At 36.8% G+C, this 24,976-nt stretch overlaps 1 protein-coding gene across 6 annotated transcripts in view; it reads right to left on the bottom strand.

Moving 5' to 3' along the window:
• LOC122362800 (rho GTPase-activating protein 42) overlaps positions 1–24,976 on the bottom strand; it is an 81,133-nt gene that overhangs the window by 10,353 nt on the left and 45,804 nt on the right. For 2 of the 6 annotated variants that reach the window (XM_043264372.1, XM_043264371.1), the window contains exons 5-12: positions 10,294–10,395; positions 9,392–9,502; positions 6,901–7,005; positions 4,560–4,689; positions 3,556–3,656; positions 3,293–3,402; positions 2,313–2,369; positions 67–145 (exon numbers count right to left, since the gene is read on the bottom strand). In XM_043264372.1, the coding sequence (XP_043120307.1) occupies positions 67–145; positions 2,313–2,369; positions 3,293–3,402; positions 3,556–3,656; positions 4,560–4,689; positions 6,901–7,005; positions 9,392–9,502; positions 10,294–10,395 (795 nt within the window). The remainder of the gene's footprint in view (positions 1–66; positions 146–2,312; positions 2,370–3,292; positions 3,403–3,555; positions 3,657–4,559; positions 4,690–6,900; positions 7,006–9,391; positions 9,503–10,293; positions 10,396–24,976) is intronic. The other 4 variants (XM_043264375.1, XM_043264374.1, XM_043264373.1 and 1 more) reach the window with 3 other exon arrangements.

The raw sequence follows: 24,976 nt of genomic DNA on the forward strand, positions 1-24,976 counted from the left end.
AAGCAAATGACGACGACTACAAGAATAATGCATTAAATCAGGCAAGAAATTAGCTTCAGGACTCACCGGCTCTTTGCCATCCATAGCTTCCAGCCAGAGTCTCCTGTTTGACTCGGACAGCGCTTGTAGCGTGATAATTCCATGCCTGAAGACAACGCAGCACTTAAAAGTCTGACATGCTCTGGAAATATCTTACTCGGCTGCACCTACTCATCTAACATACTTTACTTTCTGAACAGGGCCTGAGTAGAGAAACTGAAGTATGCAAAGGATCTACAACCGAATGAAATGTTGCCACGTCATATACAATTCACCCCAAAATGAAAATTGTGTCGTCATTTACTCATTCGGCTCAAATTTATATGACTTTTCTTCCTCTGTGAAACGTAAAAAGATATTTTAAAGAAAGTTTTTAGGGCAAACTGTTCAGTAGCAAATGTTCTCCCCCCAAAAAGATGACTGTATGACTGTCTTTGTTAAATAACTGCAATACAATAGAATGCAATACACAAAGAATGCAAAATCTATTTTTTAGTCTTATTGATTTGGAATATATCACATATGAGTCTCCTCTTTAGAGCTTGACGGCTCCTGGTCATTGCATGCTGTTGTATGAAAAAGGCAGTGTGAACATTCTTTAAAACATCTCCTTTAATGTTCCATGCAAAAAAGAAAGTCATATAAGTTTGAAATGACAAGGCATTTGAGGGTAATTATATATATATATATATATATATATATATATATATATATATATATATATATATATATATATATATATATATATATATATTTATTTATTTATTTTTTTTAACTAAAATCAAAAGTGAAAACATTTCAATTTTCCAAGCTCAGTAAGAAATCACACACGACTAATTCTTCTACATCTAAAACTACTAAAGCATGAATTTTTCTATATTCTGTATTTGCATTTTGAGTTTCACACCATTTAGAATCACGAGGACCAATTAATGCACTCGTAAATATTACCCGTGGACGTTCACACATGATTTGACAGCATTTGCGGTAACCGTAACTGTAAGGTAAGGTGAACGTTAGAGCGAGCTCATAGCCATTAACGCGCTCTCTGCTGCGGATACAGCATGCCTGTGCAACAGCTGTCACTAACATCTGTGCATGGACGAACCAGCTATATGCTTAGCTATGCTCTGATTATTCTCCTGCTTGTTAGGGCAAGCACGCCGCAGTGCAGTTTTAAAGGGTAATGATAGCCGTGTTTTCTGAGAGGAGATTTTTGTACATGAAGAAGTGTATGCATAGCATAGCATTTAAAATGTTCCCGAAATCTAACATTTTGAGATGGGATCTTAAACGAACGACTGAATGGCTTCTACATATGTATGTATGTATGGAAACACTTTAGAATAGGTAAGAATTGCTAACTACTGTATAAGCTACAACTTTTCCTTCAAAAAATACTTAATTTGCTGCTTTATAGTTGGTAAAGGTAGCTGTTAAGTTTAGGTATTAGACAGGATTAGGGATGGAGACCAAAGTCATGTAGAATAAGGCATTAATATTTGCTTAATATGTGCTAATATTATAGCAATATGCATGCAAATTAGCAACTAATAAGTGTAATCGTAAAATAAAGTGTTACTATATATATTTATATGTGAAGAGTTTATATGCAAAAACAGATTATATATATATATATATATATATATATATATATATATACACACACACACACACACACACACAAAAAGTCTAAATCAAACACTAAAAATTAAATATTACATAAATTATTTAATTATAATTATTAATATATTCTATATCAATTTTATTAAAGGAGTACTTGAGGTAATAATAATAATAATAATAATAATAATAATAAAACTGTAGTGCTTTTTCTGTGAAGAAAACATGCAAAATGCCTTTAAGGGCCTTTGCATTAGATGATGCCTTAAAAGGCTTTCTCAAGATTCTCATAAACCGATCATATAGATATAATAATTATTAATCTGTCCTAATTCTGTCATTAGATGTTTCTGTAGCTGTAACCGTAGCCTGGCGTAGCCGTGGCTATAATGTTGATTAGATGTTGTGATGTTTGTTCCTTGATGTCAGGTGATAATGTGATTTCCAGATCAAAAATCACTCAGCCAGTTAAATCAAATCAAACTGTTATCCCACCAATTATAGGTGCAGGGAATGTGTTGGATTTTCATCATGCAATCCTTAAAAACCATCGGAGTGAGAAATGAGCTTTGATCAGCGTGGGATTTCGAATGCATGAGATTACAAGCAGCACACATGCGCTTCAACATGCTTCTGGACTGGTCACATACCGGGCTTTATAGAAAAATTGCAGTGGTCTGAAAAGAGATCCACGATAGATGGTATTTCTAGATTGAAATAAACACAGAAAAGGGACAGGGGAAAATGGGCACATACAGCACAAGGTAAACTCTCAGCAAAACAACAGTGCAACCTTACACTAGGTGGCAAAGTACGAGAACACACCAAACGCTACATTTGCTTCTCACGGGTCTGAGGAACTGAGCGTTAGTAGAATGTGCATGTTTTAGGTGCGCACAAACGCTTACATACATACGGATACATGTTTGCCACCTAATATCGTAAGACTGTGCCACGACGGCAGACGTAAGTAAAAAAAGGGGAAGATCATACAGTTATACAGAACAAGACAGATGATACGGTGTGAAGTAAAAGACACAGGGAGCATGCAGAAAAATTATAATTCAGGCCACTCTTAAAACAAGAAGGGAAAATTCATATCTGACAAACAGACGCTATTGCACATATTAAAAAGAGGTAGGATTTCATCCAAATATGAACATTTTGTATTCGTTTACTTCCCCTCAAGTAGTTACAAACCTGTGTGACTTGTAGAACACAAAAGGTGATATTATGAAGAATATTCACAAAGTTCTTTTTCATAAAAAGAACATAAAATAAATGTAAAAAAAAAAAAATATATATATATATATATATATATATATATATATATAAATATATATATAAATATATATATAAATAAAATGAGTCCAATAATTTATTTTGAAGATATATATATATATATATATATATATATATATATATATATTATAAAATATAATAAAACAAAGCATAGACATTCTTTCAAATTCCTCCTTTTGTGCTCCATGGAAGACAGACGGTCACACGAGTTCATAAAACCATTAGAGTGAATAACAGATGACAACATGTCTATTTTTGGTTGAAATACTTCTCAGGGAGAGTTAAAGATTTAAAACACCTGTGCCGTGTCGTCAGCGCAGACACCCACCTTTCAACCACCTCAATATCAAAACAGAAGCGCTTATCAATCGAGTCAGTCTTCCTCCTGATACAGGACTTCAGTCTGAACTTCTCCGTGGGATTTGACGTGACACCATTCTGAGAGACAGAGAGAGAGAGAGAGAGAGAGAGAGAGAGAGAGAGAGAGAGAGAGAGAGAGAGAGAGAGAGAGAGAGAGAGAGAGACAGACAGTGAGGATCTGATGTAAACAGCAGCTCTGCACAGACGACTGAAACACGAACATCTTTGTACCTGTTTAGCTGTGGGTTTTGCCTCGGTGTTGCACATGCTGAAGGTGTTGCCGCCTTTTTCGTACGTACAATAATGACGTGTCCACGCGCATCCCAAAGGCCCTGAAACGAGGATGAGACGTGCATAAGGGATATTCTTGCTTGGTAAAGCACTGCCATTTGCAGCTCCCATGCTCTAAAATGTTAACAAATAAATTAATATTTGTACATATATATTGGTAGTTGACGTATCAATGCGTGTGACAGGAAAAATAAATAAATAAATAAATAAAAACTTTTATATTAAAGATAAACCTCTCTCATGCTATTTGTAACTCCAAGAATGAAGATACATTTTTCTCATGTTATTTGTGAGTTACATTTTTTTCTCTGATAATATTGCTGTCACACTATATATATATATATATATATATATATATATATATGTTTGTGTGTGTTTACAATAAACTTTCTTATTTTAAGTGAAGTAAATACAATTATCTTAGTATATTTATTCTTTTACTTTTAATACATTTATAGAACAATTTAGAATATTCACTTGTTTAAAAATATGTGAATTTACTAAACATTTTTACATCTTATTTCTTTACTGTGATCGTTTAATGTTTGGATTTTCATCTGTAGTTTTAAAATGATAACATTGTATACAATATTTTATTGAACTAACTGTGTATTGCGTGTCCATCCACCAGAGGGCAATGTTATCTTTTCTTAGACCAGGTCATTCACTGTCCTATCTGAAATTCTATAATCTAATTCTAAGAATGCAATCGAACTGTTAACATGTGGACAGCAGTTTAATTCAGGCATTTCCTCTGTAGCATGAAGGAACGGGAAAAACACAAGACCCAAGTGAGGTCACTTACGGAAGATAAAAATGAAGACGCATGAAAACCAAATGATAGGCTTATTATTATATATTTTAAAAAGCGTCTGGTAAGTAAGGCCATAGACCATCGGTTCTTCTGTTTGCTCATTCTTAGTGTCAGAAAGACTAACACTCACGTTTCTCCTGGACATAGAGGTAGCCTTCCATTGTCCACTGGCCGGGGGGCTTCTGGTCTTGATCTGCAGACCGAACTCTGTTCATCAGCTTTTCTACTTCTTGCTTGGTGCTCAGAAAGTTGTTTCTCGTCTTCATCCGACAAATAAAAACACATGCACACACACAAAGGTCATAGGAATAGCAAGAGCCATTTTAGAAGAGCCAATTATTATCTGACAGACACGCACACATTAAAAATCAGACATGAAATAAGAATATAGTAATATACATCTACAGCATACAGCCATGCATAGGAAAGAGAAGCTAGATAGAGGAAAATTTATGATACATTTTGACTAATAATAATCGGCAGATTTTTCCCGTGTAGTAAACTTGAAGACTTGTAGTAAGTTAACTACATTATTATAATAATAATATAATTTAGTATAATATTTTTTAAATAAGCATACTCTTTCTTCACACTGATTCTGTACACCGATGAGGAAAAATGTGTGTGTGTCCAAAGGTGCTTCATAAAATACCACAGTAATACTAAAACCATGAGAAGAACGTCGCAATTTGTTGCGCATTTTCAAACGAACAACATCTTGAGTTAGCTGTAGCACTTTTAGCATGCTCTTCAAAAAACAAAAGCGCATCAAAATTCAGCAGTTTTAGGTACTTGTGGGAAAAGAAATCATCTTTTTTATTTGCCATAAATTACACCATTTCCCGAGAATGGCCTGAAATCGTATTGGAGTAATGCATCCGCCACCGAACAGAGGACAATGCTGTTAAAATCGCATAGAGACCGAAAAGCATTTTCCTCGGATAGATTGCTATTGCTTGTGTTGGTTTAAAAGTCAATTCTCTCCAAACAAAAAGTTGTCGTTATAGGGTTATAAGCCGTAAACCGAAGAGCTACGAAGTGAATCAACTTTGAAGCAAAAATGGATTCAGACAAAAAGAGGCCAAATTACGTAGACGATTGTGAACACGATGACGCATTTGGGATCACAGAGACTTGCGGTCAGCACTGCAAGCATCGATGTAGCTTTCCAGGCCGGCAAGCGACCAACGGTATAAGTGGGATAATCTACAAATAGGAGTTTAATAAACGGCTTCCTGGAATACTTGATTCTGATTGGTTGGTCACGACAGATCTAATGTTTCCTGACAATGACTGACATCATCACCAAAGCTGTATAACGGACAACTTCTGGCATCTGAAGCTGGCACTTCTTTTATCTCGTATAACAACAGAGACATGTTATCTCTTGTGCCATTCGGATTCAACTGTGCCATTTGTGCGCCTGAAAATTAAATCAGCCGTAATAGAACCGCAGTACTGTTGTAGTGCTCTCACGGTTGCCAGAGCGATTGTTTTGCACATCGTAATGGATCTTAAACCATTTTCAACTCAAAATCAATATTTCATGTCCAGGTAATTATTTAATTGGGTGGAAAGTTATGAATTAAGTTGTTTGTCGTGGCTCAAAGGAACTGTTTTCTTTGTGGAAGCTTTACAAATGAGCTAATAAAAAATTCAACTCAAATCTATATGCGGCGTCCAATTATTTACTTATATGGCAACTAGCCGTATAATAAGCTGGATAATATACATCCAGTTGGTTGTTGTTGCAAAATAAACACCTCGGGTGATGAAAGACCAGCCCTGATCACCCTGTCCTGGTTTATTTTTCAATAACAACCAGTTGGATATGCTTTATTTCTTCCTTAAGGCACACCGAGCCATGAATTATCCTATATATATATTCATTTATGTACATACCAAGTGCATTCAAATTGACTTTCACAGTTTGTTGGAAAGAAATTAAAAGAAATGGCTTCATATCTTTCTTTCGTCCTCTAGAGTACTTACATCTCAGCCAAATACATCACTGTGAATTATCAATGCCACTCCTACAATATTAAAGGTGCTTGTCCTTTGGTAGTGAATTACCGTTAAGGCTAATGTCTCACGCTTTCACAGCAACGTTATTTCAGCGTATATACGCCGTAGTGCTGGCACAGGGCTGCAGCAGAATATTTTGTCCTTTAAAACAAGAAATTCTGCGGCACCAGCTCAGCTTTGAGTTTACAGTGACAGTTAAGAGGTCAAAGGTCATAGAACCCAGACACAGTGATGCCGATGAGAAGCAGGAAGCGCTTTATTATAGGCCATTATTGATCAAAGAGACACAGAGCAGGTCGAAAAAACGAAGGGATGCAAAGCTTTTTTATATGTGCCAGGCGTAACATCATGTTGCTTTATAAATGTTTTCAAAAGTCAAACAGGAGGCTACTGTAAGTGAAAAAGTGAAAGAGAAACCGGATGACTCATAAGTGATGTGTACTTACATTCTGCAGGTTAAACTGTAGCTGTTGTTTGTAGGGCTCAAATTCGTGGGCCAGCTCATAACCCTCATGGTAGAATGTGAACAGACCCTGTAGGAAGGCCAAGAGCTGCAACACCAAATAAGATATAAATACAGCTAGATGTAAATAAAAAGTTTCCATCATATGCTTGTTGCACAACATACCCATCTCTTCCTCTTTCTCGGTGCAAACAGGGATTTCTTAATGTTTTGTGTGTCAGTTTCTAAATTCAGTTTGTTTTCACATAATGGCTCGGCAAAAGCCCGGTCTCATGGCAAAATGTACCTGGGGGCACTTTTTAGTGGGACGCAAAATACGTACCGATAAATACATAAATACATGGGATATTTGAAAACTGATACTTTCAATGGGTTTTCATAAATGGTAGTTTTTTTCGGTAGCTCACAGAATACTATAATACTTAATTAAAACACTGCAATACGTACCTATAAGATAATAAAAGCATGCCAGGGTTCACTTATCGAATCTGTGTTTTAACGTCACAGTGGACATTTCTCTTCGAAACTGCTTCAAAGCGTTCCAAAAATGTACGTAAAAACGTGTTGCAGAATAGTACCCAGAGGTACATATTTTCATGAGACTGGGTTTTAAAAGCCTGACAGGACTTGTTGTACAATGTTCTCTGAAAAAAATTTATTAAAATTTATTAAAAAAGTATTTTTCCTAATTAAAATGATCAACAGAAATAAATAAATAGTACTTTCGTGAAATGTGTGAGAATGATGTGCACTCAGTAGCCCAATAAAAACTTTTTATTTTATTAATTTTTACAAAAACTGTTTCATTTTACATAGCGTGGGTCTCCTCATGGGGGCATCCATCTTAAGATCACACGACCAGCTAAATACTTGCGGTGAGTGCATAAAGTTATGACTAATGTTCCATCTATTAATCATTGTGGTTATCCCAGCTCTCTTATACTCGAGGCCTGTGCAAAGATTTGACTTTCTGATAGTGACTTTAGCAGAAGACTTCAAAGATGCTGATGACACACCCTGAAACTCAAGAGCAGTCCAGACTGTGGTGCTTCTGGGAGATTAACAGCATCATTTTTTCCCATGCCAGGTGATAAACACTGGATGCTCCTCTAAATCTCTACAGCACATTCTCTGGCTCGCTTTACTGCTCACACTTAAGCATATAAATATGCTTAATGCAGAAATGAGTCATGCAAATTTTGTCCACTGTTGTAATATGTGAGGTCCAGCTGTTGTTTATTTCACGCGATCTGTCTGCCGAGTGGAGATTTAGATGCTAAAGCGCTGGAAAAAAAACGTAAAACCTTCGCTCATCTTCAAACACAAATTAAGATATTTTTGATGAAATCGAAAAGCTGTCTGACCCTCCATAGACAGCTACGCAACTGAAATGTTACCAAGTCCAGAAATATAGTAAATACATTATAAAGCTGTCCATGTGACATCAGACATACCTTTTTTGGGCAAAGAACAAAAATAACAATTTTTTAACAATCAACTCCCACAAGATACGTCTTCCACCATTTTGGAGAGTATCGCAAAGCATACACACTTTCCCCTGAATGCTTATTACATTCATGCGATCACTTTCTTCTCGAGCTGAACAATGCTGATTATGTCAAATACCATATATCTTAAGTACTCTCCTAAATGGTGGAAGGCGTAACTAAGGGAAGAAGAATGAGGATAAGCTAATTTTATAATATTTCTTTTTTTTTACTCTCATAGCGATGACGTTTTATACTACGTTTCAGGACTTGGGAACATTTGAGTTTTGTAGCTGTTTATGGAGGCTCAGGTAGCTCCCAGATTTCATTAAAAATATCTTAATTCGTGTTCTGGAGACGAACGAAGGTCCTACAGGTTTGGAACGACATGAGGGTGAGTGTTAATGACAGAGTTTTCATTTTGGGGTGAACAAACCATTCAACTGCACAAAACTTTCAGCTATTGATTTACTTCAAGAGGAAGGACCACATTTGTTTTCGACGTTCCATTCTAAAGATTCATTAGAAAACTTGGATAGCAGTTCAAATCATTTGGTACTGGATGAGATGATTGGGATTTTTGGTGTGCAGTTACTCTATATTGCCAAATATGAGTACAGTTTTAGACAGTGGGATTCAATGGCAACTAAAACGGTTTAAACAGATAAAGAAAGGTGAATTATTGAGTGAACTGTACCTTTAATAGCTCAGGGGTACTGCATGACAGGAAATGAAGGCTGAGGTTCGTAATTTGGCATGATAAGACTGTGAGATTATGACTCCAGTAGTCATAAACTGTCCAGTTACTTCCTGTTGGCTACAAAGCCATTACTGACCAGATGGCTTGATTCTCATTGCAGTACACTGCACGGTGGGCATCTGACTTCTTTTGCAAGATTTGACTACATGTTTTTGTGGTTGTGTGCATGAGAGTGCTTATTTGTGTGTAAATACAAGAGCAAATTGCACGCATCGCAAAGATCTTACCGGCTCAACAAATTCAAATTTCTTCTTCTCTTGAACCTCCTGGATTTTGAAAACGTATTCTAAAGAGGCGTCATAAAAGAGTTGCCTTTCCTTATCAATCTGAGAGTCAGCCTGCAAACGAACAAAGAGCGCTGTTACCCTAGAGACGGACAGAAAGTTATGGCTGCCAGGCTTGTTCGCTCATTTGGACGTGTTTGGGCTTTGGTTAATGGTTACATGTGAGAATTTCTGGCTCGGCTTTGTGAGAATCTGTGTAACAACAAGCTAAACAAACGCAACCGAACAGCATGAAAGAAAAAAAAAACAGGAACTAAAGCTTTTAAATGCTTATGTTTTTAAAAGGATTAGTCATCCAAAAATGGAAATGCTATCATTATTTACTCATCCCCATGTTGTTCAAAACCCGCAAGACTTACTTTTTCTGTAAAACACAAAAGGAAGAATTCAAGCTTTCAAGTTGCAAAAACAACACTAAGAACTACTTTAAAAGTAGTTCATGCCTTGCGTGTTATTAATTCATTCCCAGTCATTATAATTGCATGGAAATACAATATTCAAATTTTCCTTTTATGTTTAACAAGAAAACAAGTCATACAAGTGGAATGGCATGAGGATGAGTAAGCAATTTTAACTGAACAATCGCTTTTGATAATTACATCACTATCATCACCAATGTTGCCATCAAAAAAGACAGTGTTACTGTAAGATATTGCACATATTTACCCTTTATAACTATTTGTTGATTGTCTGTGAGTCTAGTGCACAGCAGACAGAAGTCATGATGAAAAGACACTTCTTCGGCCCTGCCTCAGAATTAAAACTTAAACCTAAACCTGATTTTACTATAATTCTTTTGATACTTCAGAAAATGCAAATCAAGTCATATTTGCGGAATGATTCACCTCTTGGAGAGACGATTCTTTTTTTCTGGACGACAGGTTGAGATGTTTTTCCAGTGAAGAGTAATACTTTTCAGCCTCCTTGTCAAATTTCTTCTTCCCCTCCTATGGAAAACAAATTGTTACTGGAATTACATTAGCATTATTAAAGAAGATCTGTTACGTGAACTGTAAAATTACCAGAGCTGTCAATTATCTAAAATTAATATTAATAATAATAAAAATAGTACAAAGCCACTTTTTGTGTTTTGCAGTGAATTACGTCAATCACACACACAGGTGTCCTATAAGAGCAACAGAAGAAACACATTAACTATTAATGTTACACCCACACTTGATAACAACAAAGTGTGTCTGTGATCTGCCTGTCAGGCCAATAGGTGGCACTCTACTGCTTTATCACACAAACCCACTCCTGTCTCCCAATGAGATACGCAGTTACTGCTTTAGAACAGTTTAGCCCATAATTGACATATTGCAAGAAAATAAATATATTGTCGAGGCAATGAAATGACATAAACCAAGCGTAAAGACGATTATGTACTTAATCATACGTAGTTACAAGATAAGATTAATCTCTTTCAGGTCTCAGCAGACTCTCTCAGCAAATCACGCAAAACGTTTGAAAATATCCACGATCGCATTCAATGGCATTTGAACGCAGCCCTGAAATACTGCATCATCTAAAATCTGTGGAGCAGCTATTATACGTTACCTGATAGATCGGTCTGATTGCATTAGACTAAATGCTCACTCATTAACGGCACAGGTATGTACCCTTTGATAGACAGACCTCTGTGGAAGCGCACACAAGAACTGTTCGTTCAAACATACGAGAAAAAAGATAGCACTTTATTTGGATAGCCCACTTTAGACAACAGTAAGCAACTACATGTCAACTAGCAGCCGTTAAGAGTATTAGTGGACCTAAACCTACCCTTACACTCTATTCTGAGAGTTAACAGACATGTAGTTGCATGTCTGTTAATAAGAATTAGTTTACATGTAGTTATAGAGTTACTTACAGAAAATAACAAAATAAAGCCTAACCAAAAAAAACGCTTTGGCAATTTCAGCCAAGATAACTACATTTCAGGAACACAAACTCACAAAGTATGCTCAATGTCATGGGTATTAAAAGTCAAGATGGTAGTTGTGGTTTTGTCATAATAAAGTGAGACTTTTGAAAGGCCTTCAATGCAGAAATGCTGTTTTGGCAGTACAATAATATAGTTACACCATTAACCAACGGGGGCCAACTGGACCATGCTACCCTGCCAAACCCTGACCACTTGGCTGTGTCCAAAAGCTGAAAACTGCTGTCTCCGCAAGTAGCATATGCACGTGCAAATCCGATGATCATGTGGCATGCGATTTTTGTAAATGTAATAATTAAATATTCTCTCTCTATATTGTTGTAGATCATTAAGAAACCACTCAAGTGTTGTCTTGGACTCTATATCGACAACCGATTGGTGTGAAGGCACCACTGCACAAAACTACCTGAAAACGTTACCTGGTGCACATTTTATAGGCTTCCTTTAGATGAAAAGAGAGATTTCAGAGTAACAGATGTGAATGATGAAGAGGAGAATTCGGAATTTAAAATCCAGACATCCATCTGCTTCTTCCATTCCCTGTCACAACTCTCAAGATAACTAACTTCACGAGAGGAGATTTCCACACAAGAGAATCCACAACACTGAACCCTTCAAAAGGCCCTGACTCCATTCAGTCTGTTTTCACACCTGAGTTGTCTTGCCTGAGGCCTTTCACGCAGCGAAGCAATACGTGGATTCTACAGTTATCGCTACATTCAAAGGTCATATGTAAATTTTAAAGTGCTCTATTTCTTTGCAGTAACTCAAGTGCTGTTCTGAGAGATGACAGAGGGTTTGTTTGGACCACTGTCAAAAGCAGAAAGCTGGTTTGTTTGAGGGCCAGGGTTAATGCAGGGCCTAGCTGGTTAATGCACGAGCGCCATATATGCTATCTCAATCATTTTTAAGCACCTCAATGCTATTTCTAATGTGCAATATATGCAAGTATGTTTTCTGAAGAAAATATATACTGAGAAACATGCGTACTGAGCACAGCATACATACTGCTAAAGCAGCATATTCTGAAAACAGCTATAGTTAGTTATAGACTGCCAAGCAGCGAAATGAAACATCCAGTATAACTTGAGCTTGTGTGTGTATTTTCATTCCCATGGCCTCTACATTAACCCTTGACTCCATATAACGGCTACTGATATGACGTAGCTAAACAGTCTCAGCACCACACAACCTCAGTAATGAAATAACAGCAGTCCTGCATCCGCCGCACTTCCAAATTCTTGACAACAATCAATAAATAATTTCAAGATTGTGTCTTTAGTCGCTTCCTCTTTTATGTCCAGAAAATCTGCAGACTCCTACGGGATACGAGTTAAATAATAAAACAGACAAATAAATGAATAAATACATTAGATAGTGTCTTGACAGCCAATACATTTCCCCTAGGGTTTGTTTGCTTTATATGAAAGGATGACAGAGGAATACAATATACTGGATCTTTCGGCTTGATGACATCTTTTGTGATACGAATACTGCAAAAACTTGACTAAAAGAAACTCTCTCCAACGCAAAGATGCAGAGAGAAGGCAAATCAGAGACAGAGGAAAATTTTAGAATTAACAAGCTTGAAATGTATTGGGATTGCCCCGTTGCTGTCTTAAATCAATGGGATAATTCACTGTAACCACTCACACAAGAAGTTAAAAAGCTTCAAAACCCAAAGAAATGAGCCAGAGGCTTAATCATAACCAGGCCCACACAAAATCTCTACAGAATTCATTCGTGTTTGTTTATTCCAACAATAATGGGAAATTTGATAAGAATTTATGCCATAAAGTCTACAAATAACTTCAGAGCTTGTTTATAAGTAGGTCCATGCAGTATCTGCACTCAGAATCTAGATGAAAAAGTGGAAGTCTGCAACCTTTAAATAAAGTGAAATGTTATAAAAAGAGCAAAAAGTGGTTATTATTGCAATTATTACATTAAATACTAAATAGATACTGCTACCTGATTTAACCCATATAACGTAGCTTTGGTTGTATAAATTAATTAATTAAAATTGATTTTGACCTGGTTATTTAGCTACACCTATAAACTATAAATACATCATCTTACAAATTGACAATTAGATGCATTTTAAACATTTTAATTATGTGTAGTCACATGAGATGAAAAATTATAACAGCGACCTAAAAAGGGTTTATTTTTACCAGCAGTGGGTCAAGGGGCAGCCATGTTAAGATCACATGACAATCTCGACTAATAATTCACGCAACAACAGCAATAGATATAACAAAGAATAAACTGACTGACAGACACCAAGTGTATGAAAGGGGAAATATATCTGTTGATGCAAAGAAACAAACCACACTTACCCGTACATCCCAAGCCACATAGTAAAGATAAATGTCATGACCTCAAGGGCCATCCACAAACACACAACAGCCACCACACCAAGAAATGCCTCAGTAATCCAACACACGGCTACTTCATTCACAACCACTGCACTGAGTTCTAAAGACAAACTCGCAACAGACCAGCTCCGAACCAGCAGGAATCAATGCAATGTTTGTACTGAGTCAAAAAAAAACCTTTTACTGTTACGTGTAGCAGAGATCAAAATAAACAACTAAAGGACAAAAAAAAAGGCTGCATGCTTTAAAGGGGTCATTTGATGCGATTTCAAGGTTGCCTTTTTCTTTGGGTGTTACAAGCTGTCTGTAGACTAAAGTCTCAAAACCAAAGAGATATACTTATTCTAAAATAACCATGCCTTCCTAAAACGGCTCATTCAAACACGCCTCATTTCTACGTCACTGCGTGCGTTTATTTTCACCACCAAAATTTTTACGCCAAGAAAGAAGGCAGAGATATTATGCTCGCTGTAGTGTTGCTGCCATCGCCATGTTCTGGACATGTTGTGAAAGGGAAACTGCTGTGTTTGGGCTTCCAAAAGAGGGCGCAACTGGAAATCAATGGTTAAGTTGTATTTACAACACTGTTCAGGAACAGTTCAACACATTTTTAGAGTGTGTTCAGTGCATTTTAAGGAAGACTGGTTCCTGAACCTGAAGAGTAGCCTATGCTGACTCTGCACAAATGCTGTTTCTATAAAGTGGGGCAATTCCAACTTTGCGAGGACAGTCTGCCGCTTCTGCGTTTCACAGCCTGTAAGTACCTGTTTGCAAATTTAAAGGATTTGCCACTGACTATTCAAAAGCAAGTTTTAAGCATTGTAGGTTAGTGTTTATCATTTGTCTTTTTTCTGATCACAAATGCAAACATTGTGTTAGTAGGTGCTAAGCTAGGCTCTATTTTTTAACCACATGTCAGTTGGGGTTAAAAGTCTTTATTAGACATTTGATGACGTCCATAAACACCAAAGGCGTTTTTTTTTGGCCTCAAACATATTTAAATGAAGTGTGCTTTCACACTTGTTTCAATTGCATGGTCCGAACAAGAGTTCAATTGCTCCTCCTTCATCAAAGTGCCAAATGTTTACTCCTATGACAAGGGAAGAACAATGCAGGAAAAGGTGACAAAATGCAGAGCTTTGCTCACTTTACTTTAATACACTGGTTTTGAACCTTTGTTTTTGTTTACAAAGTGTCAACATAAAATGGCACATTTAACCCATCTGCAATAAATATAGTATAACAGTTCTAAAGAACGTGGGAGTTCATAAAAGAACATAAAGGAGATATGCCCCATTCCAGCTTAGAAAGAAGTGAAAACACACAGTTTTCATACATCAAACATCATCAATAGCGACTGACTTTTAGCGACTGAGATTTAGTGCAGTTTCATTCAAATCAGTAGAAAACTCTTGTATGGTTTGTAGGTTCACAACCAAGTTGTAAAGCTTGCCAAAAACTAAAAATAAAGCTTATCATCCAAATGAGCCAAACTTTGTCAATGATCTTGGGTGTGCACCAAAAGTATTATTATGAAAGTTTTTAACACAATAAAGGGAATAAATAGAACTTTGCAAATTCATATTTAATATATCTGGAAATGTGGTGCTTCTACATGAACAGAATAAGGCACTGAGACGCGCTACCCAGTGTGATTCTGTTCTGTTGTTCCAGCAGGGTCTCCGCTGACCATCAGGGCTTTGTTTCAACAGTTTACTGCCATCCTCTACTCGGATGACCTCATGTGACCTCTTGCTCACGGGGGCAGTGTGAACTGCAGCCAGGTTAAAGACCGCTGCGCAACGGATGGGGCTCTGCATGACAGACAGACTTCAGACCCCCCACAGAGTGACAAAAAAGCCAGGCAGACAAACATATGTGCATGAGCGCACACACACATACTCGCAGAGAATCCTGGAGTCTGTGGAGCCACCTGGCCAGACGGGCTGATGGCACCGATTTTGAGCGATCACTGCCTCGGATGCTGACAGTTCCAAGGGGAAACAAACCAACACCCCCCGGGGTACACGGCACAAACAGCCCAGGCTTTTACTCTTTATTTTTCTCTTCTGCTTTTAGAAGACATTAGCCAATATTCAAATTATTGAGCTTGGTGCCAAATCTAAACCACTGTGATGGAATGTCTAGCCATTGTTTATCACACTTTGATATGAGTTCAGCGAATAAATTTGATAGGATTGACTTACTAAGTACCAGAAGAGCAGAGAAGAGAGATAAAAGAGTGAGACAAGATGATAGGAAAGGTGATGAGTGAGGGAGACAAGAATACAAGACAAGTCAAGAAGAAAGTTGGAAACTAGAGAAGAGAATAGAAAAAACAGAGGAGACATTATGAGATAAGAGATTATTAAAGAAAAGAAAAACTAAGACAACAGGGATAACAAAATGAGATGAACAGAAGGATGAAGATGACAAGATGAGACAGGAGAGGGGATGAGATAAAGGAGAAGACAAAATGAGAAGGCAGGAAGAAAAGGTAAAGATGAGAAGGACACAAAAAATACAGGAGTATTTGATTCAAAATGAGAGAGGAAAAAGAAAAGCAACTGAGATGAGATGAGATGTGAAAAAAACAACAACACAAGACAAGGACCAAAGAGAAGATGAGGTAAGAACAGAGGAGACAAACTAAGATGAGATGAGAAGAGAAAAGAAAGAAGAGGTGAGCCAAACAAAGAGTAGAGGATGCAACACAAGAAGAGAGAGGACACGAGAAAACATCTGAAATTGGAGAAGAGAATAAAGACAAGATTAGCCGATGTGAAAGAACACTTTAAAAATAAAGATTCCAAAAGGGGGTTTTTACAGCGATGCCATAGAAGAACCAGTTTAGGTTCCCCAAAGCCTTGCAGTTATCAGCCATCTTTTCTTAATAATCTAAAGAACCTAAAGAAAGCTGTAAAGAACCTTTCGTGGTTGTTCCAAAAATTTTTTACTTTTACTTTTACTTTAAGATTGAAGAAGAGAGGACAAGATAAGACAAGAGAAGATAAAAATATAATATCTGAAGATAAAAACAGAGTTATTGAGGAGGAGAGGAGAGGAGAGGATGGAAGTAGATGTTGTCTTAGTCCTGTGCTGCTCTCTATAGCACTGAGGATCATAATGAACCGTGACATCCTCAGCATCTTCACACAACACTGCAATTAAACTCATTATGGTCTAATCAGTCCTCTGTTACCTGATAAGAGCAGGTGGGACATTACATGTGCCTGAGCAGAAAACATCTGAAGCTCTTCTGGTGCAGTGCTCTTGAAAAAACAACTCTTTTTTTTCTGCAAATTGTTACACGGTTAATTGGACACAGAGTCCGGCTATGATAATTAAGAAACAGCACTTCTATTGAATTAAATTCGTGCCTATTACAATGTATCAAAAAACATATGAAAATATTCACTGAAGCTAAATAAAAAGTCTATGAACAAAAAAATAAATAACAGTCAGAATTGTTGACTTCATTTTTAATATACTGCTTGTTTTGCAACTGTTTTCAAATCATTTTCCATTGTTAGACTATAATGCATGTCCATGTCTCAGTTTTCAGGGACATGAACAACTTTTCCATAAACTTCTGATGCTGAACCAGAGGATACAGTGGCAGTACCAAAGATCTATTGTCCTCATCAGACAACAATCTTGTTCAGACACATCACCTTTGAACGACTGGCACCTTGATCTTCAGACACCTGATATTATTCAAATATTTGTATTTCTGTGGAGCTCTAGATAAAAAGAAAACACTATTCACAAGGACAGAAGAGGTTGCATTTTATTCGGTGACATTTTATAATAATGTCCAGTTGTAAGGCATTTATAAGTGATTAATTAATGATGAACTAATCATTTGTAAAACATAACTAAGTGTTCATAAATGATCAATAAGTGATATGTTAATATGTTTATCTATGCAGATGGAGTTATAAAGAATTTACAAGTGATTAGATGACTCTCGACCAATCGTTTACAAAACATGTGTTCACAAATGAATAATATGCTAACTTAAACATATAGTTGGGAAATGGTAAATATTACTCACTTATAAATCATTGAAATGTCCATATTGTACTGTACTATCTCATAGCGTTTGCTATATCAGTGTAAGAGAATACGTCTAACCCTCACCAGTCAGCCTTTACACTGCTGAACAAAACCAAAAATTAATTATGACACTTTCTGCATCCCCTAATCCAAAGTGTAAACTACTCATGAGTTGTAAATGTTTTACTCATCATTGGTAATCTTTCACCCCAGTACATACGCACACACACAACCTATAAATGTGTTTATAACACATTTACAACTGATGAGTAGTTTACACAGGTAGCATTAGGGAAGTCATGTAGAATATGTGCTAACTAGGTGTGCGCTAATAAGCAACTACTGTATTTAATTGAGAGAACAGGTACCTACGCTAAACTTGCCTGAAACTCAATTCACGGTGCAAAACTGCTTTAATGTGCCATTTTGAAATACTGACACTGTAATGGTTTTATATTAATCATGCAAGCATCTGGCACAATGACTGATTTTACTTTAGGATGCGACTTCCTGTTTGGGGAACAATGTCACACGGGGTGTCGGAAAACAATCACTTTGTAATTCCATTTGTTTGAGCTGTTAGCTTGGTCTAGTCAGGCTTTTCGTAGATGATGGCAACTACATCATTCTGTGAACAAAAAGCCTTGCTCTCCATTGATGGCTAGCCATCTAATATGCCGAAAAAGCACTACAAAAGACATCCTTCATAATTCCCTTATATTCCATTATATCACAGTAGATGTTTCAGCAGTCTCCAGTTTTTCAGAGGGCTCTTAAAAGCACAAAATATCAATAGCTAAACAATTGGCATTGCAACGAATAAGAATGCTAATGGCTTGCTTTCACAAGATATTATAGACCTTCCTGTGTGCTTCTAGTGGTGCAGAAATCACACACTGCAAAAAAAACAAAAAAACAATATTTGTGATCATAAGGAGGCTCCATGCTACCTTATTATAAAAAATTATCATGACTTGCTCAAAGACCTTTAGCACAACAGTAACTAAGCTGCCATTTTTAATACTATTATGCAAACATCAGAGGTCTGTAATCACAGAACTGAATACTAACAAACCACAGCACATTTCACTTCGTGTTTTACAAAAGCATCGCACAGACAAGAGAACTGTTCTTCTCTCAACGTTTGATCAACCTTAGACATAAAAGCTATTATTTCCTGCCAAGCACATAAGGGTAAAGGTCAACTTCCCACCTCCTATTTTGAAACTATTTCTGGAAGCAAGAAGCTCCTCTCACAGCTCTTATTCCGATGAAGGTTTGCAGTAATCTTTGAATCTGTCCACCTCCCGTAGAGAAGAGTTATTCAAAAACACACTGTACTGCACTCTGCACCAGACAAGAAGTGCTCTAAAGATTAGACAGGCCTTCAGCGGCACTGCCCAGATGACCTGGATGCAGAGCGCTCATCATGAATTTTAAAACCATTGAAATGCCTGACAGCAACACTTCAGATACAACAGGCATCTCTGTATTTCTCTCCAGCCAGATATCATTAACTGAGGTCCAAAGTTGCCTACCTAGACAACATTGTAAGGCATGACAGACATGTTACAAAAAGTAGACAGCATTGCATGTATCCTTTGCAGATTATGCAATCCCAGAATACGCTGTGATAAGATCAGCGAGACTTGATTTTAAAGTTATTTTTAGAATTGTTGAAGTCATGGTTTAAAATTGCAATCCAGGATGAATGGAAATACGCAGATCTGCCTACATTTCACTTTTCAGGTGAAAGTTTCTTACTTATGATTAAAAGGACATTTGTCTCAGTCAAGGTGTAATTTAATGAGGTGTTTTTGTCTCCAAATTCAGAAGCATGAAAAAAAAAAATATTTACATGGCCATATGACAAACAGTAAAACATTTTTTAGAAAGAATGAAGAAAAAAAAATTAGGGAGAATAAATAAACGGTAAATAATTTGCTGCCATTGTGTAATGTGCCAATTAGCAATGTTGTTATCCATAAAAGTAACTTTTATCTGATTATAAGCATTTTTAAAAAAATTTTATTAAAAAGGTTAATGTTGAATTAAAATAAATTACTTCAGACAAAAGGTAAACGTTTTGAAAATGAAATTAAATATTTTTAATCTTTGTATATCCATAGGCCTACTCATAAACGTTATCCCAAAATCTTGTTTTTAAGAAGTTCAGTACACTTTTATTTTAAAAAGTTTGCTGCCAATGTAGATGGCAGACATCTAAAAACGTACTTGTAGCTCAAATTCAATATTTAATCAAATAAATAGTTACAAACGAAAGCACATGCGTCTACAAGATCTGTTTCTGAAATCTGTGGACATAAAGTACAGATGGTGTAATTCTTGCTCATGATTACCCAGTTGTTCGCCAGTCACAATGTACTTCTTTCAGTAACTGCATGTTTGCACAATGTTCAGAGTTTCACGGTTACCTTGAATGTCATCAGATATGCGCTGGTCTAGGGAAGTGGGAGTATGTCGAGATTGGCGGTGCGAGTTTTTGTGTAAGCGAGGTCTTCTCTGTGAATTTCTGAGTGGTTAAGGACATAAACAAAGCCTCGGCTCTGTCTTTGACCAGGGTTAGCTCGACCTGCTGGCTGGAAATGCAAGGTCTCAGCGATACACGCAGAACGGAATACCGTACATCCACAATCTCAGTGAGCCACCTTTTTGCACCTTGTACCTTGTTAAATAGAAATGGAACTGAAACGGAACCTCAAAAATGAAACTGAAAACACAACTACATATAGCTATGCAAGAAGTGCCAAACTGATGCCCTGGAGATATGAAATCTTCTTGAGGTGTGACTACAACCTCAAATATTTTTATGCTAGTTCCTCTAATCAAGGCGTGTCATAAACATGATCGTACAAGCTGACACAAAACAAATACTCCGAACACACACATTTCCACATAATCAACACTTTCCTTCCTTCATTTTCAAACTACTTTTATATGCTGTGTATCAAAAGAAGCCTATACTATATATGGGAACTTTTTAGAAGACACGTCTCATTTGTGGTCTTCTGTTTGCCAATCTGTCTGCCTAGCCACTTAGTCAATCTCATAACTGCATGTTTCATTAGCAAAGTCTCGGTTGGGGCAGATGTTCATTCACCCCCTGCCTTCTGCCACCTGCTCCAGCCACCGTCAGTCCAGAGGTGGCTTCACACGTGCCTCGTATCTCCAGCCGTCACTGTGACAGAAAACCATGGGCCCATATCCATCATAACTCCATATTTCTCTGGAGGTCTTGATGATCTAACTTCTGCTGGGCAAACAGGTGCTTTATAAAGTATGTGAGGTGATTTTTAAAGTACATTTTGCGTGGGATATTAGTTCTATCAGATAAATGTAAAGCTAAATGGACACATTTTAATAGGTGGTCTAATGTGGTCTAATTATTCCTTTGGGAGGTTAACAGGGTTGACAGTTTGATATTTTATCTATATACTTTTCACGTTTGTTGCTTGAGGTCACGAAAAGCTTTTAGAATGATAATTAAAATGCAATGTTTTGAGGGTTGAATGAGGGTAACAGGGTTGCCAAGTTTTATGTTTTATGTATCTGACTTGAATTGTTTTGTGCATGAGGTCATGAAACTAAAAGGTGCTTTTAGAATGAGAGTTAAAATGTGATGTTTTGAGGGTAAAAGGCATGTAACAGGGCTGGCAGCTTTATGTTTTACGACTTGAGCTTGAGATCATGAAAGTAAAAGGCATTTCTTAGCAAATTTAAATGTACTACACAATTGTATATGGTAACGGGATTGATATATATATATATATATATATATATATATATATATATATATATATATATATATATATATATATATATAACAATGTGCATAAAGGACAATACAAATAAATTAGCTTTGTAACATTACAGTTGAAACACTCATGTAACATAGAATGCTTTTTCAAACATCTTGGTATTTTTCTGGACCTTGAACATGGTAGTAGCCCTGCTGTCTATGGGACGGTCTGACAGCCCTCGGATTTCAGCAAAATTATGTTAATCTCTGTTCCGAAGATGAACAAATGTTTTACTGGTTTGGAACGTAATTTGGAACGCGGAGTAATTAATGACCAAATTTCCAATTTTTTTTTTGGGTGAGCTAACCCTTTAAGACAACAGTACAAGTTGGCTAGCTAGCTATTGTTAATAATATGTATATGAGATACACGTTTTGTAGAATTACCCAGCTGTTTTCTATGGCCAATTTGAGAAGTTCATTTTTTTATTATCAATAAACTATGCAAACCTATCCTGTGCAAGGTAAGAAATGCTTACAGTAGTTTTTAATTCAGTGCTCTTAATGCTGTAAGAAATAAACGTATTAGCCTTTGTTAAGTTTGTGGTCTATTTTGAGGGTACAGCTTTATTTATTTATACATTTTTAAGTATATATGCAGATTTTGATGACCTGTTGGGACCAGTTTTATGAGACGTGTCTCACACGCCAGTCTTAATTCTATTATCTGAGATCCTTAATTTCTGTTCTAGAGCAGATTTGTGCCAGTGACATTTGCAGAAGTCGGAGAAAGTGAATTAATCAAATGTGAAAAACATAACTAAATAACGAGTACTTAGTAAGTCGAGTACTTGTTAAAATAGCAAAAAAGATACATTCGTTGTGACTGAATATGGAGAAGTGCGAACAGAAAAACCTGTCCCTGTGTTCTTTTAAAGTTGCACAGCTTGTGATTCTGAGCTCTGATGACCCATATGTAATTGCTCTACCATAGTAAAAACCTTGTGCCTGTGATGTGCCGAGGTGTTTGGCCAACAGGAAATAAATCGTTCAGGCTTTAGGCTTGAGCGGCCCTTTTATCGGCCACTGACCTCACTCCGTTAACCAGCTGGAGCTGTAGCAAAGCTGTAATTCCCTAATAAGGACGTGTATACCTCCCAACCACCCTCTGAACACTAAATTTGAGCAAGGAGGAGGACTGGCAGCCAGCCGATCCTCCACATTCCCATAATCCTTTAGTAAGGCTCCTGACTCCACAGCTAGTGTTCAATCCATTCTTCACATTTAGAGTATGCTGAGAGTAGAGGAGAAAGGTATAAGCTATTAAACGCAAGTGGTTAAAAGGGAGATAAAGAGTGAAAGGAGATACTTGGGTGACTGTGATAAGTGCACTTTCTGCAGAAAGAAGTTGAGGTGCACACCATTGCAATAAAAAGGCGTATAAAATCATGCATATAAGTCAAATCTCGAATCTCATTCGCGCTACTGTATAATAAAAGTCGCAGCATCACTATCGGAAGTATTTCACCTTATTGGTATTAATCCTGGCACAAAGTATCAATCAGATACGTAAAGCTTTGTCGCAGTGAACAATGTAAAAACATATACGCAACTTTTTGAGTTACCTGATCTTGCGCGCAACACATTTTAAGATTAGCACACAGGATATTGTAGGTTATTTTCCTGACCGTCAAACGAAGCTCATTAGTTGATCATTATAGTATTTAGTTATAATCCAGGGTTTTAGCTTTATATGTGCGAATAGCAGAGCAAACAGCAGACCACAAAGATTCAATGATCGCAAAAAACAGAAATGAAGTCTATAAAAGGAATAAAATAAATAGTACCACACAAATTTTATAATAGACTACAAAAACATCTTAACAAAAGAAAAATGTGCAACAAATATAGGCTACACTTTTTTTGTGACACTCGCATTTAAGCTATTCGTCATAAAACTAAAACGCAACCAAATATCGGTTATTTAAAAAGCCCACTCCAGCAAAATCAGCTTGCAGTGCCCAAACAAACATTTTTTTGCACATTTTGCGCTCTTTTTGGCCGGGTTTCGTTTCTCTGTGTCGTAAACTCTAGGCTTCTAAACCGGGGTGTTTTTATTGGCGTGATATTCGAATAATGATTGTTTTGATCTGCCACATTTATCAACGTGTAACCATTCGTAAAATGAGATTGGCGGCATATGAATATTTCATGAATCACTGAGGATAAATGAGGCCCACTGCGTTTTTGAAACACATGTTAATTAAATTAAACTATATTCCAGTTGTGTTTCTGATTACAGACAGCCTGGGATTACGCAAGATTTCAACAACCACTTCGAAAGGAGAATAATTAGCTTTTTGGGTTGAGAATGTCTTAATATGAAATTGCTAATCGATCATTAGATTTAATCACCGTTGTATGTGTGATTTATTGTAATGCTTTTTTACTCAGTTGGTCAGAACAAACATGGCAGATTTGTTACTTGTTCAGAAGGCAATATATCGTGAAAATTCATATATTCCAAGAGGATTGCAAAGTACAGTGAATATCCACACCAGTGGGCTGACTGAATAATGCACACACTCCTCAAAATATTACATTAATCCGCACCGAACAAACAGGTTTTCAAACAGAAATGGTGAAAATAGGCAAAACTTACATACTGCAGCTTTAAATACAATACGTTTTTTTTGTACTGAAAAGCGAGAGAGCTGCACAACACACTGGTTGATCTCAATTTATGAGAATCCGTCCCAGCGTACATTGTGCCTACCCATCCGCTCAAAAGCATAAAGAATACTGGTCCTCTGGTCCTGCAAGTGAACCTTCCACAAAGCACAAGCCACACGCACAAACCCTTTCATGCAAAATAAATCAAAAGTGGCTTTGAGGTAGGAATATAAATCAGAGGGCCTGGGTTATGTACAGAAGGGTGAACCTAACACTTGCCCCAAGGAAGACACTCAGCATGTGTGTTTGGGTGTACAGGTATATATTTATTTCGGACTGAGTGTAGTTGTACATATGTGTGATTGAATATGTGCGTGTGATCTTTCAGACCCCAAGGGGCTCAAACTGCTGGACATTTTGATGTTGCTTATTTTAACGTATAATGAGTTTCTCCCTTACAGCGATGCAGCCAAGTGTGTGTGTGTGTTTGTGTTTAGACTGTGGACACATTTAGTTTGGACTGTTTTCCACCAAAATCTGTCACTGTGTTGTTTATTATTTAAAATATTCCTTGTATTTGCTGTTAGCAGGTTTTGAAGTTTAATAAATTCCTGAAGATACTAATATTGCATGTTAACTTTTCTTTTATACCACTATCTAAAAAGTGCCAATGTTTGTCATGCTGTGTAGTATCTTTGAAGTATCTTTGTCTCTAGGTG

Source organism: Puntigrus tetrazona, chromosome 18 (genome assembly GCF_018831695.1).
Source record: "Puntigrus tetrazona isolate hp1 chromosome 18, ASM1883169v1, whole genome shotgun sequence".
In the NCBI taxonomy this organism is placed as follows: domain Eukaryota; kingdom Metazoa; phylum Chordata; class Actinopteri; order Cypriniformes; family Cyprinidae; genus Puntigrus; species Puntigrus tetrazona.